We start from the raw sequence: 12,995 nt of genomic DNA, 5'->3' as shown, positions 1-12,995 counted from the left end.
TGCACTTGCTAGTGCTTAACCTCAAGTGCTTAACTCATTCAGTCCTCACAGTTTTAAAAATATATATATTTTTATTCATTTCAGAGAGGAAGAGAGAGATAGAAACATCAACGATGAGAGAGAATCATTGATGGGCTGCCTCCTGAACACCCCACATTGGGGATCGAACCTGCAAGGGGGCACGTGCCCTGATGGAATGTAACCTCCTGGTTCATAGATCACCGCTCAACCGCTGAGCCCCGCCGGGGGGCCCACCCTCACAGATCTGAACCTCAGGCCTCCTTTACACAGGAGGAAGGTTCAGAGAGGGCAGGTCTCCCATCAGGTGGGAGGCCTGCTCTCAAGCCCCATTCTCCCAGGAGCTTGGGCAGGAGCCAGGGAAGCACCACACGCGGGCCTTTGTTTCTGAGACTGACTTCCTCCAGGTGAGGTCTTGCAGGTCTCCCTTAGCGCTGGCCCTCCGACTGACCTCAGGGAGAAGAAAAATCCAGTTAAGCCAGTTGCCTAAACGTAGTTTGCGGTAGAGCACGCAGGCCTGCGACTTTCCCGCGTTGGGTCGCAGTCTCCCTTGCTGTAAAGTGGGAGTGAGAAGTGGGGAGGCGGGGAGCTCCGGAATCCTAGATCCCTCTCTGGCTGGGCATCGGTGGCTCTCAGAGCAGCCGTCTCCTTCCCAAGCCCTCTCTCCCCACTCCCCCGGGAGGGGGGGTACGTAGTGGGGGCAGGACAGCCCCGAGGCCAGACGATTCCCTGCTGTCCCAGGGTGGTTCCGGGTAACAGCGGCCTCGGCGCTCCGGGTGCAGGAAAACCGTAACCCTCGCCAGCCCCACTCGCGCTTTCGCTTTAAGGCCGGGCGGGGCGGCACCGGGAGCCGCCCCGGAGTCGCGGGAGCTGGTCCCGGAGTCTCCGCCAGCCCCGGCGGCCCGCAAGGACGCGGATCCCAGGAAACGTGCGGCGGGCCCCGCCCAGAGCCCGAGCCCAGAGGGCAGGTCCGCAGTCGGCCGAGCCAGGGCCGGGGCCGGGGCCGGGGCCGGGCGGTCACCTCGCCGGTCCTGGGCGAGCCCCGCGGGGTAGCCGATGAGCTGCTGGTGCGCGCAGCCTGGGACCGCGCCTGCGGGTGAAGCCGGCTCGGTACCTGCGCTCGGGTGCGGGGCGGCGGCGGACCCGACGGACGCGGCTGCGGGTGGGAGACAGGCGAGATCCCGGGACGAGACCCGGACCCGACCTTAGCGCTTCTGCGCGGCGCCGAGAGGGGGGCTCGGGACCGTCGCCAGGGCCACCCCCTCCCGGCCGGCGCCCCCTGCACACCCGAGGGACTGGTTTCCAGGTGCTCGCCGCTCTCCGTCCGACAGCCACCATGCCTCTGCCCCCCGGGTCCCCGCGCCTGGACCGCCCCTGACGCCCGCGCGCGATGGCTGCGCCACAGGTGGGTACGAGCTTCCTGCTCCCGCTCCTCGGGAGCATCCAGGCTCCGCTGACGCCCAACCCGTCGGGTCCCTTCCCCTCACCCTGACCGCCCGCGGGGCCTTGCTGGGCAGTCTGCACTTCGGCTCCCCTCCGTGTGCTGCCTCGCTGAGCGGCCTGGGGCCCAGGCGCCCAGGGCCTCGGTTTAGGTGGAGATGGCTGGGCCACTTCTGGCTTAGACGACATGGTTCAGTTCTTTACAGCAAACTGACACCTACAGTTCCCTTGTTGGTAGCAGGACAGCACAGGTGTTATTGTGCCCATTTCACAGAGGAGGGAGCGGGGCATGGAGAAGCGAGGTAACCCGCCCAGGATCAGAGCAGGGCCATTCTCTGTCCAGCTCCCCTGGCCTCACCGTGCTTCACATACAGCTTGCCATCTTGCCACCTCATCTTCACAACTTACTCCTCCTCCCCGGGAGGTAGGAATTTGAGCTCAGAGACCTTGAGCTGCCTGATCAAGGTCGCAGAGCGGACAGATAGAATGGCCACAGTCAGCGGGGCCATCCATCAGATGCAAGGAAAGGGCCCCTCTGGCTGGTGGGAGGCAGCAGCCCGGAGACTTCGGGGAAGATGAGGTGTTGGGCTGGGTCTTGAAGGGGAGGGGCTGTGGAATGCGGGCCCTGGATGGGGACAGAGGGCTCCCCAGTCTGGGAGAGCAACAGGTGTAGAAGCAGGCCCCCAGGTGGCAGGAGTTGGGATGTGTTTGTGTGTGGGAGGGTGAGGGAAAGGGAGGTGAGGAGGGCGCCTGCCTGGCAGGCTGAGTGCCGGGATCAGGGCCTCTCTGGGGTTGGGGTTATTCCCTCCAGGGCAGGGAGTTCTTTCTTCCTCCCCCATCAGGGTACCGTCTACACAAGTGTGAGAGGTTGTTACCGGGCCCTTAGCGGGTCTGCCTAGGGCTGGCCAGCAGTGTGTGTGGGTGTGTTTTTTTTTAAATACATTTTTATTGATTTCAGTGAGGAAAGGATAGGGAGAGAGAAAAAACCATTAATGATGAGAATCACTCATCATTGATCAGCTGCTTCCTGCATGCCCACTACTGGGGATAGAGCCTGCAACTTGGGTATGTGCCCTGACCCGGAATCGAACCATGACCTCCTGATTCATAGGTCGATGCTCAACCGCTGAGCTGCACTAGCCGGGCAGTGTGTGGGTTCCTGACCTTGTGCAGGAACGATTTCGCAACCAGAGTCCAGGTGTTTGAGAGTCCTTTATGAGAGCTGGGTTCAGGGAGACACGGAAGGGCTGAGGATGGAGGAAGCTACAGGAGAGCCTGGGCGGGGCTGCTGTTCCTCACTGGAAAGTCCGAGAAAATGGGGCCTGGAGACAGGTTGCAAATCTCATGGGGACCCTTAGAAGTTAGGAGATGCACTCCCACAGGGGAAGAAGAGGAAAGGGAAAGGCGAGCGCTTACTCCAGGGAGGGGAGCACCCGCTGGGTCCTTTGTTTTGAGGGTTTTTAAAGGCTCACGAATTTAGGGGCGGTCTTAGAGGAGATTTCAATAAAATATTCATCAGTTTTTCCCTCGACCTTCTAGGGTTGTGGTCTCAACTGATTGGTCAGCACCAGGGCAGGGTCATTAGTCATTACAGCTGGTCCGGGAGTTGCCCACCAAACATTGCTGCTTTTCTGGGCCTGGAGCTGAAATACAGTGGAGCCTTGACTTAGGAGTGTCCCGACTAACGAGTTTTTTGAGATACCAGCTGTCTCTCCGCCGATTTTTTGCATTGAGTTGATAGAGAAATTTGGGTTAACGAGCTCCTTAACGAGCTCGGTCTCGGAACCAATTAAACTCATAAGTCAAGGCCCCACTGTATTACTGAGGCCTACACACTATCTCTAGGGAGGTGACCTTTTGTATCTGGCTGTAAATTGCTCGGCCAGTTCATGCAGCTATCTGCCTCAGTTTCCCTATTCTACTCGACAACCTCTACTTGCTGTCTGACTTTGGGGGGAGGCTAGTCAGGTTCTTTTCTTCCCCCATGAAAATGCCGGAGCTGGAGGCAGGAGGCAGTTGCCCCAAAGACAGATCCACAGGCAGAGAACTGCAGGTAATTTGCAAATGGCCCAGGGGGATTGGGGTATATTATAGATTCTGTCGTTACAAGTATAGATTCTGTCTCTTACATGTGCATGCACACTCATACACCCACACACTTTAAAAAATATATTTTTTTTATTGATTTCAGAGAGGAAGGGACAGGGAGAGAGACATAGAAACATCAATGACGAGAAAGAATCATTGACCAGCTGTCTCCTGCACACCCACCTCCACTGGGGACTGAGCCCGAAACCCGGGCATGTGCCCTGACCAGGAATCAAACTGTGACCTCCTGGTTCATGGGTCGACACTCAGCCACTGGGCCACATTGGCTGGACCACACACACTTTCTTTTTGATAACGTGGGTGGATTTATTGCTTAACCCCACACAATTTAATATCATTTATTAATTATTTTTTTAATTGATGAGAAAGAGAAAGAGAGGTATCAATGTGAGAGAGAAACATTGATCGCTTGCCTCCTGTATGCACCCTGACCAGGGAGTGAACCCTCACCTAGGTATGTGCCCTGACTGGGAATCAAACCTGCAGCCTTGGGGTGTACAGGACGACGCTCCAGCCAACTGAGCCACACGGCCAGGGCACCACACACACATTTTAAAACACATTTGGGAACATACTCTTTAAAAAAAAATTAATTTATTTTCGATTATAATTGACATACAGTATTACATTAGTTTCAGGTATACAAAATCGTTATTCAACATTTATCTACCTTACAGAGTGATCACCACAATAAAGCTAGTAACCATCTGCCACTGTACATAGTTTATTATGATGTTATTGACTCTATTCCCTATGTGGTAACAGGAAGTTTGCACTCCTCAAGCCCCTTCCCCTTCCCCCCATCCTCCCACCCCTCTGGTGGGAACGGGCCCTTTTGAAAGCTGAAGCTTTACCTACTGTATCTTGAACATTGTGCACACCCCTCTGCTCCCCCAGGAGCATGCCTCGGGGTAGCTGCCCCCCAGGGCATTGTCTGATGTACCACTTCGGGCTGGGTAAACTCCCATTTGGAAGGCGTTTCTGGCCATTGAATCTCTCTGAGGTCTGTGAGTTCCCTGCTTCTCTGGCTCAGCTTTTGGGAGGGGGGTTCTCCTCGCAGCCTGCTGGAGCACCTGCTCCTTGTACAGATGGGGCAGCAGGCCCAGAGCAGTGGAGAGGCTCAGCCCAGGGCGCAGCCGGTGAGCGGCAGTGTGGGGACCAGAGCCAGGCCTCTGCTTCATGGCTGGGTGCTGAAGCAGCTGGGATCCTCTGGGATCCCCCCTCACCCAGCTCTTCCAGCTGTGAGCAGGCTTTTCACACAACAAATATTTGGCCAGCAACACTTTCCCCCTCATTTAAGGGAATTTCTTCAACAAATCTTTATTTAGCAGCTATTATGTGCTAGGCGTTGGGGGATGGAGCAGTGAACAGGGCCAATGTGGACCGTGAAGGAGACGTTAATCACGGACAGGTAAGAACCGTGGTCCAATAAGGCCGAGGGGATTGGGTATTTAAAGTGTCACCGGCAAAGGTTTCTTGGGTGGGGCTGAGCTGAGCCTTGAGGGGAGATAATGGGCAGTTACCAGGAAGAGAACAGCATGTACAGTGCCTTTGGGGACCACACAGACGCATGTTTTAGCCCCTTCCTGTCTGGGGCCAGGCTTCCTCCCAGTGTTGTTTTTTTTCCCTGTGCATTTTTTCTTTACCTAGTTGAGATAACACTATTTGGGTAATTAGTTGAAAAAAGTAAGATATCAAAAACGTTTCCCTCCTGTTGTTAAACATGTGTGCTGAGCTTGATTTTTAAAAATAAGTCATTAATAGTCCATCTAGAGGTTGTGCCATGGTCTACTCACCATTTCCCTAGAGTTGGACATTTTGGCTCTTTCCAAATTAGGATCATTATAAATAAGGCCACAGTGGGCATTTTTGTGCACAATTTTGCTTCAGATCATGAATTTTACCTCCAGACGTCTCAGCGCCCTCCTTCGCGCTTGCTCCTTTCCTGTCCTGCAGTGCGTGTCTTCCTCTGTCAGGTGGAGGCGACACTGTCGGCCTCTGGGGATTGTGACTGGGTGAAGTGAGGCACGTGTAGCCAGCCAGCCCGGCCCTGGCAGGCCTGATGGAGCCCAGGGGTGTTCCTCTTCTCCCTCCCAGCCTGTGGAGTCTTATACCCACTGGGCAGACGAGGCCTCTGAGGCCTGGAGGGGCCCAGAGCAAACATCGCCGGGCTTACTGAACTCCTGCTCGATCCCAGGCGTGGTGCTAGCAACTTCAGACACATTCACTGTGACCTTCAGAACAGGCCCGCAAAGTTAGGAGCATCATCTCCATTACACGGATGAGGACGCTGAGGCACAGAGAACCCAAATGACCTCTCCAAGGTGGCCCAGTGACCTCAGGTGGAGGAGAACTAAAACCCAGGTTCCCAGCACTTGGCAGGCTGCTTACATGCCCGTTTCTTCTCCTCTTTCTTTCTGCATGTCCAGAACTGTGACAGGGGCCGAGTGGCCTCCACCCTCCGCTACTGCGTGTCGGTCAGCGGCACAGTGTTTCTGATCGCCGGGACGCTCTGCTTCGCGTGGTGGAGTGAAGGGGATAAGGGTGTTCAACCCAGCCAGCCGGCCCCACCCACTGGGTACCCCGCGCCTGAGGCCCCCAGGTCCCTGCTCAGGTCCATCAGCTTCATCTGCTTTGGGGCAGGCGGCTTGCTGCTGCTCCTTGGCCTGCTGTGGTCCATCAAGGCCAGTGCCTGGGGGTCACCCAGAAGTGACCCATATCACCTCTCCAGAGACCTGTATTACCTCACTGTGGAGCCGTTGGAGAAGGAGAGCTGCAGGTTAGTGGGGAATGGTGGGGGCCAAAGGTTGGGGCCATAGGTGGGGCACCATTCCGTCACATGCATTTGCTCAGCAAACTCTCATGGGGTTCCTCCTGGGGACCAGGCTTTGTCTATGCCTTGGGGACTTGAAGGCTGATCAGCACAGTCCTGGAAGAGTTTAAAGCCCCATGACAGAGGTAGAGTGGCTCCCCACGAAGTAGTTAGAGCTGTGAGAGAGGCATAGACGCAGTCCTGTGGAGATATGGGGAAATCCAGGAAGGCTTCCTGGAAGAGTGGAAAGCTGAGCTCAGCATGGTATGGGGCAGAGTAGCACAGTGGTTAAGAGCCCAGGCGCAGGCGTCAGACTGACTGGGACCCTCTCCCGGTTCTACTAACTCGGTGGTCGGCAAACTGCGGCCCCTCGAGTGTGGCTCTTCCACAAAATACCATGTGCGGGCATGCACGTACAGTGCGACTGAAACTTCGTGGCCACACTCAAGGGGCCAAAGAGCGGCATGTGGCTCGCGAGCCGCAGTTTGCCGACCACTGTACTAACTAGCAGTAGGACTTTAAGTAGATCATGCAACCCCACTGAGCCTCAGCCTCATCTGAAATAAAACAGGAATAATAACAGCAGCAACAATAGCAAACACCGGTATAGTATTGACCATGGGCCAGACACTGTTCTGTGTGCTATTCATGTATTTACTCTTTTAATCCTTATAGCACTCCTCTGAAGTAGGTACAGTTATTTACTCCATTTATAGATGGGAAACGGGGGCACCACGATGTTACTAGTAAGTAACTTGCCCAAGGACACCCAGATAGTGTCTGTCAGGGCCAGGACTTGGACCCAGAGTCTGTGCTGTTACCCATTCCCTAGCTCAGGGGACACAGGGAGAATTAAATGAGATGATGTGTACGTAGAACTTAGCCCAGTGCCTGGCATACAGTAGGTGCACAGTAAATGTCAACTTTTCCTCAAGAGGCTAAGGTGGCGAGAGGCAGGTTAGGCAGGCAGAAGAGCATGTACAAAGGCTCAGGGGAGGGTGGCGGTGGGCAGAGACAAAAATCTTGCAATAGACAACATTTCTCAAGCTTCCTTTTCATTTTTACTCCCTCTTAGGAGGCTCTTGAGGCATTCTTTTCTCAATCCTCCCCTGTGAAGTTTAAATACCACAGTTACATTATATACTAGAGGCCCGGTGCACAAATTCGTGCATGGGTGGGGTCACTCAGCCTGGCTGGTGATTAAGGCCTATCAGGGGCCGTCTGGCAGGGGGGAGGGACCGTGGGAGGTTGGCGGGCAGGGGAGGTGGGGAGAGAGAGTGGTTGGCTGTGGGAGCGCACTGACCACCAAGGGGCAGCTCCTGTGTTGAGCGTCTGCTCCCTGGTGGTCAGTGCGTGTCATAGCGACTGGTCATCCGGTCATTCCAGTTGTTAAGTCGCTTAGGCTTTTATACATATAGATGTGTTTATGTTCTGTATGTATATCTGTGCTTTATATCACCAATACCAAGAGCCAGTGTTTGCCTGGTTGAGTAAGTGAATTATGCCTGCACTTACTATGTATTTATTCATTCGACCAAGTATTGGGTGTACCTACATGTCAGGGGCCTGCGTACATCTTCTCCAGCCCTCTTTCCCCTGCAAAGTAAGAACTGGTGCCCTGTCCGGCCAACATGGCTCAGTAGTTGAGTGTCGACCTATGAATCAGGAGGTCACGGTTTGATTCCCAGTCAGGGCATATCCCCGGGTTGCGGGCCCAATCCCCAGTGTGAGGCGTGCAGGAGGTAGCTGGTCAATGATTCTCTCTCATCATTGATGTTCCCATCTCTCTCTCTTCCTCTCCCTTCCTCTCTGAAATCAATACAAATATATTTTAAAAGGGGTGGGGGTGGGGGGGAATGCATGCTGAGTTAAGGAATGTAACAGATTATTCCCACTGCTGGCTTGTGAATCCTTGAGGTCAGAGACAATGGAGTATTCAACAGGGCCACTTAGTCCAACGGCTGGGCCTTGGTTTGACCCGACTGTTAGATGGGCAGGGCCTCGGGAGCTCTCCAGCCAAACTCTTCACTTTTTGGATGAGAACCTGGTTGCAGAGAGACCGGTGACTGGTCACACCACAAGTTAGTGGTCAGTTGGAACCAGGCCAGGCCTCAGGGCCCTCTGGCCCGGAGCCTGGCCCTCCCCACCCAGGGTGGCCTGAGTGTAGGGGTGGATGTTGTCTGTACACACAGCCATGTTGGCCCAACAGGGCCCGGGCCACAGCTGCAGGTGCGGCCACCCGGCCTTCGCTCGCAGCCAGGCCAGGAAGGAGGCCCTCCCAGGAGGCCGCGGAGTGCTCCAGGTTGGAGACCCGTCTTAGATTCAGACCTGGGTGGCTGGAGGTCAGGGAGGCTGCTGTTGTTCATGCCCTGCCGCCTGGGAGACCAGCATCTGGCCCCCAGAGGGAGGTCACTCTACGGCTCCTGTCCCAGGCGCCTCACTCTCTGAAGATAAACCCAGGTCAGAGAGGCCTTCTGGGCTCATGGCTTAGCCGGGTTTTTTCCTCTCTTGGACCTCATTCTCCATTTATTTTTCTACCTGTTATTTCACACATTTAACAATATTTACCGAGTATTGTGTGGTGGGTCCTATGCAGGGTACGGACAACGCCACACGGGACAAAACAGATAAAACCCCTGCCCTCTGGGGGCGCCCATCTTACGTGTTAGCCCCTAACTCGGGTGGCTAGACAGGATGCACCCCAGGGCCACCCCCCTCAGTGAGCACAGCAGAGAACCCTTGGTCCTATTCAGACAGGAGGGTGGCAGTCTCTGCCCTTTTCTTTGACAAGCTGTGTGTCCTTGGGCATGTTACTTAGACTCTCCGAGCTGTGTCTAATTCCTCATCTGTCAGCTGCGGGCAGCAGACCTTTTCCCTAGGAGTGTGGTAGGTTCAGAGGAGATGACAAGTGGGGAAGTGTGTACACTTTCAAGTTCGTGCACACATTACCTTTTGCTGCCATTAGGATGCTTTATAGTTTACAGTGGATGCTGTGCCCACTAACTGATTTGAGCCTTAACTGCTCATAAGTGGAGCAGCTTATGAGGTAAGTGTAAGGATTAGGCCCATTTTACAGATAAGAAAGCTGAGGTTTGGAGAGATTAGGCGCTGGGTGGGGAGAGGTGTGATAGATGGAGTTGGCTGAGTTTTGCAGCCAGGCAGAGCTGGGGCTTTGCTGCCCGGTTGATGTGTGACTTTCACTTATCTGTGCAATGGCTGAGAGATGTTACCACCCAGGGTTGTCATGAATGTGAAATAGATTAGAGGGCGGAAGTGCCCGGCAGGTAGTATTTCATCCCTTTTCCTACCATGTTTGCCTGACTCAGCTGAGGGCGGGGGACTGGCGCCAGGCCAGGTCTTTGGCCCCAACCAGGCTCCAGAGAGTGGTGAGCCCAGCCCCGTGGAGCTCCCTGTGCATGGGACCCTAGTGGCAGCCAGCCCCACGCCACTGCAGGGTGCCACATCCAGAGCACCATGGACAGAGCCTCCTCCGCAGTGTGTGCTATGGCCACCCCGCATGGACACTTGGCGCTGGGTGGGCCCAACTGGCCCAATGGGTGGCATGAGGGCCACTCCAGTCTGCCCTCTAAGCATACTTCCTGCTGCAGGTTCACCTCACCTATGCCCTGCCCACGGTTAGCTGCTGGGGTGGCCCCACGCATACCCAACGCCTGTGTCATGTCCTCAGGCTTGGAGAAGAGGGGCGCGGCAGAGGTGTGGCTGAGAAGTGACCAAGGCAGGAGAGGTGGGGCGCTGGAAGCCTTCTTACCTCCATTTTTTCTGAGTGTTGTCAAAGCTTTTTCCATTTTTCTCTGACTTGAATCTGTAAAATGAAAATCGTCCCCCCCGTTTTACAGATAAGGAGAAAGAGGCTCAGAGAGGGTTGTGAACACAGCCTCGGTCACACAGCAATAGAACCTGGCTTGCCTGCCTCCAGGAGCAATGATCTTCGCTTACCCTCACCTGCAATGGATGCTCAGAGTGCAGAGAAGGATGAGGTCTCTTATTCGCTTCCTCTGCTGCGAGGCTCCTGGGCTGGCTCAGAGGAGGAGGGTCTGTGAGAAGTTTGGAAGAGCACTGGATGGGGAATCCCAGCTTTGGCTCCCGGCTGGGCCCTCCATCACACTGCCTGCTTCATGGCCTGTCTGTGGCTGGAGCAGCAAGCCTGCCTCCCTGTGGGCCACTCTGAGGGCTGCATTGGGCTTGGGCTGAGAAGACACGTTGCCCAGAGACACGCCATGTCCCCAGCGGGTGATGGGTGCTCACATGAGGGGCATCCACAGGTCCCAGCTTGGCACCTCCTAACCCCTGGAGCGAAGTCCCCTCCACTTCCTCTTCTGTCCTCTGGGCCAGCCTCTGCCATCGGCCACTCCTTTGTCTAGATAAGCAGGTCCACTGTGTGGACTGAACGGCTTCCGCACCCGCTGCAAACTGGTGACTCTGGGCGAGTGACAGCCTTCCTGCGGGAGATCTGGGGTGAGCTTTGCTCCCCAAACCCCTTCCTCAAGGAGACCTTTGAGACTTGGTGGCTAGTGGCCATTTACAGAGCATGTGCCAAGCAGTTCTGTGGGAGAGGGGCCATTATTGTCCCCATTTATGGAGGGAAACTGAGGCCCAGATTAATGGAGTTACTGACCCTGGTGGCCCACCAGGAATGTGTCAGAACAGGGAGTTGAACCAGCCAGTGCCCAGACTCACAGCCAGGCCTCGAGTGACTGAGGTGGGAAGGGACTTTCAGGATCACCTAGTCAGCCCCTGTATCTGACAGTATCGTCCCCAAAGCAGAAGCAGGCCTAGGATCATTGACACTCCCCCCACCCCCCGCCTCCACAGTCCTCAGGGGGGAAGGGAAAGGGACTCCCCAGAGGTGACCCACTGGGGTCCTCTGAGGGCTGGTTCATTCTTATCGGCACTTGTGTGGCTGGGGGTCTGTTCTTGGAATCCAGCTGCAGAGCCTGGTTGGAGGAGCCTCGGGACTCGGTCTCTGCCTCTTGTTCCTGCCCGGTGGGTCATTTCAGGGATTGGAGGCCGGTCTCAGGAAAGCCAGGCTGCTCCGACCGGCGTGGCTGACTGTATCTCTGGGGTGGCCAAGCAGAGGTACTCCCTCAGCACACGGACCACATCAGGGCCTCAGGCGTCCAGGCGGGCAGGAGAGCTGAGGTCTCCCATCCTGCTCTGAGCTTCCACAACTCTGGCTCTTGTGAGAGATATGACAGCCGATCGGGTGTGGCTCAGTGGTTGAGCGGCGACCCAGAAACCAAGAGGTCACTGGTTTGATCCCCAGTCAGGACATATGCCCGGGTTCTGGGCTTGATCCCCAGTAGGGGGCGTGCAGGAGGCAGCTGATCGATATTTCTCTCTCATCATTGATGTTTCTCTCTCTCTCTCTCCCTCTCCCTTCCTCTCTGAAATCAATAAAAGTATGTTTTAAAAAAGAGCTATGACAGTAAGCCGGGAGCCCTTCTGCCTGTGGACTATCACTCAGTCTTTCAACAAACACCCCCAGGCATCTGCCCTTAGCTCCATGACCCTCAAAGTCAGTCCCTGCCCTAGAGGACAACCAGGTGGGGTCTGTGTGGGGGCAGGAGAGCACTGTGGGCACCCAGAGCACTATGGGAGCGTTGCTGGGGGAGCTAGCAGTCAGGAAAGCTTTCCGGAGGAGTCTTGGGGCCAGTGGGGACAAGCAGCAGGGAAGGGTGAGGCGGGTGAGGACTCCCCTACCGAGAGCTGCGGAGGCCTGGTGAGCACGTGGGGAGGCAGGGTGGGTGGGATGGACAGCTGAGGTTGGCAGAGCAGCTCATGCCAAGCTCCAGGTGTGTCCATGGGGTCCCGGGGGACTCACAAAGAATTTGGCCCAAGGCAGGACCCTCCGTCTCTCTCCCTGGCACGCAGTGAGTTTGCCCCTGCCCCTGCTAACAGCCTCTGTTCTCCTGTCCCTCCAGGACCCCAGAGCTGGTTGCCATCCCCACTTATGAGGAGGCCATGCACTGCCCACTGGTTGAGGGCCCCCTGGCACCACCTGCGTACCCCACGGAGGAAGACCTGCCGTGCAGCGCCTCCGGGGCTGCCCTGCTTGGGGGCCAGCCCGCCTCGCCTCCGCCCAGCTACGAGAGCGTCATCCCTGCTGCTGCTGTCATCCCTGGAGAGACAGTACCAGCTGGTTCGGACCACAGTGGGAGGAAGGGAAAGGCCCCTCGCAGGCCCTGAGTCCAGAGACAATGCATGGGCTGCTTCTAGTGTCTGGCATGGTGCCTGGCTCACAGCAGGCGCTCCACGGACACTCGCCTCTCAGTGCTGTTTTATTCGTCTGTTGCTGTGTAACAAGAGGCTTAAAGTAAATCCATTTCATTATCTCTCCCGACTCTATGGGCTGCTTGGGCCCAGCTGGTGGTTCTTCTGCCCCATGTGATGTGTGTGGGGCTGCAGTCTCGGGGGCCCGGCTGGGCCAGAGTGCCCAAGAGGGTGCACTCCTCTGGCCGGCGGGTAGAGCTGGCCGTCAGCTGGGAGAGTTTATTGTGCAGCTGAGAAAAGTGGGGCCCTGAGGCAGAGCCAGGACTGGCCAAGGTCACACTGAGTTTATAACCAAAAGGACATGGACTCTGCATTCAGACCACTG

General features: G+C 56.0%; 1 protein-coding gene across 1 annotated transcript; it reads left to right on the top strand.

Annotated features, from left to right (window-relative positions):
• Positions 1-867: 867 nt before the first annotated feature.
• On the top strand, positions 868-12,740 carry TMEM61 (transmembrane protein 61). Its single transcript, XM_059689432.1, has 3 exons — positions 868-1,423; positions 5,997-6,346; positions 12,322-12,740. Exons 1-3 carry the CDS (start codon positions 1,409-1,411, stop codon positions 12,584-12,586), a joined length of 630 nt encoding a protein of 209 aa, XP_059545415.1. The 5' UTR covers positions 868-1,408; the 3' UTR covers positions 12,587-12,740.
• The last annotated feature ends 255 nt before the right edge of the window (positions 12,741-12,995 follow it).

The sequence above is a fragment of the Myotis daubentonii genome, chromosome 3 (assembly GCF_963259705.1).
Source record: "Myotis daubentonii chromosome 3, mMyoDau2.1, whole genome shotgun sequence".
Lineage (NCBI taxonomy): Eukaryota > Metazoa > Chordata > Mammalia > Chiroptera > Vespertilionidae > Myotis > Myotis daubentonii.
Note: the sequence above shows the minus strand (reverse complement) of the source record. Positions and strands in the feature narration are given on the sequence as shown.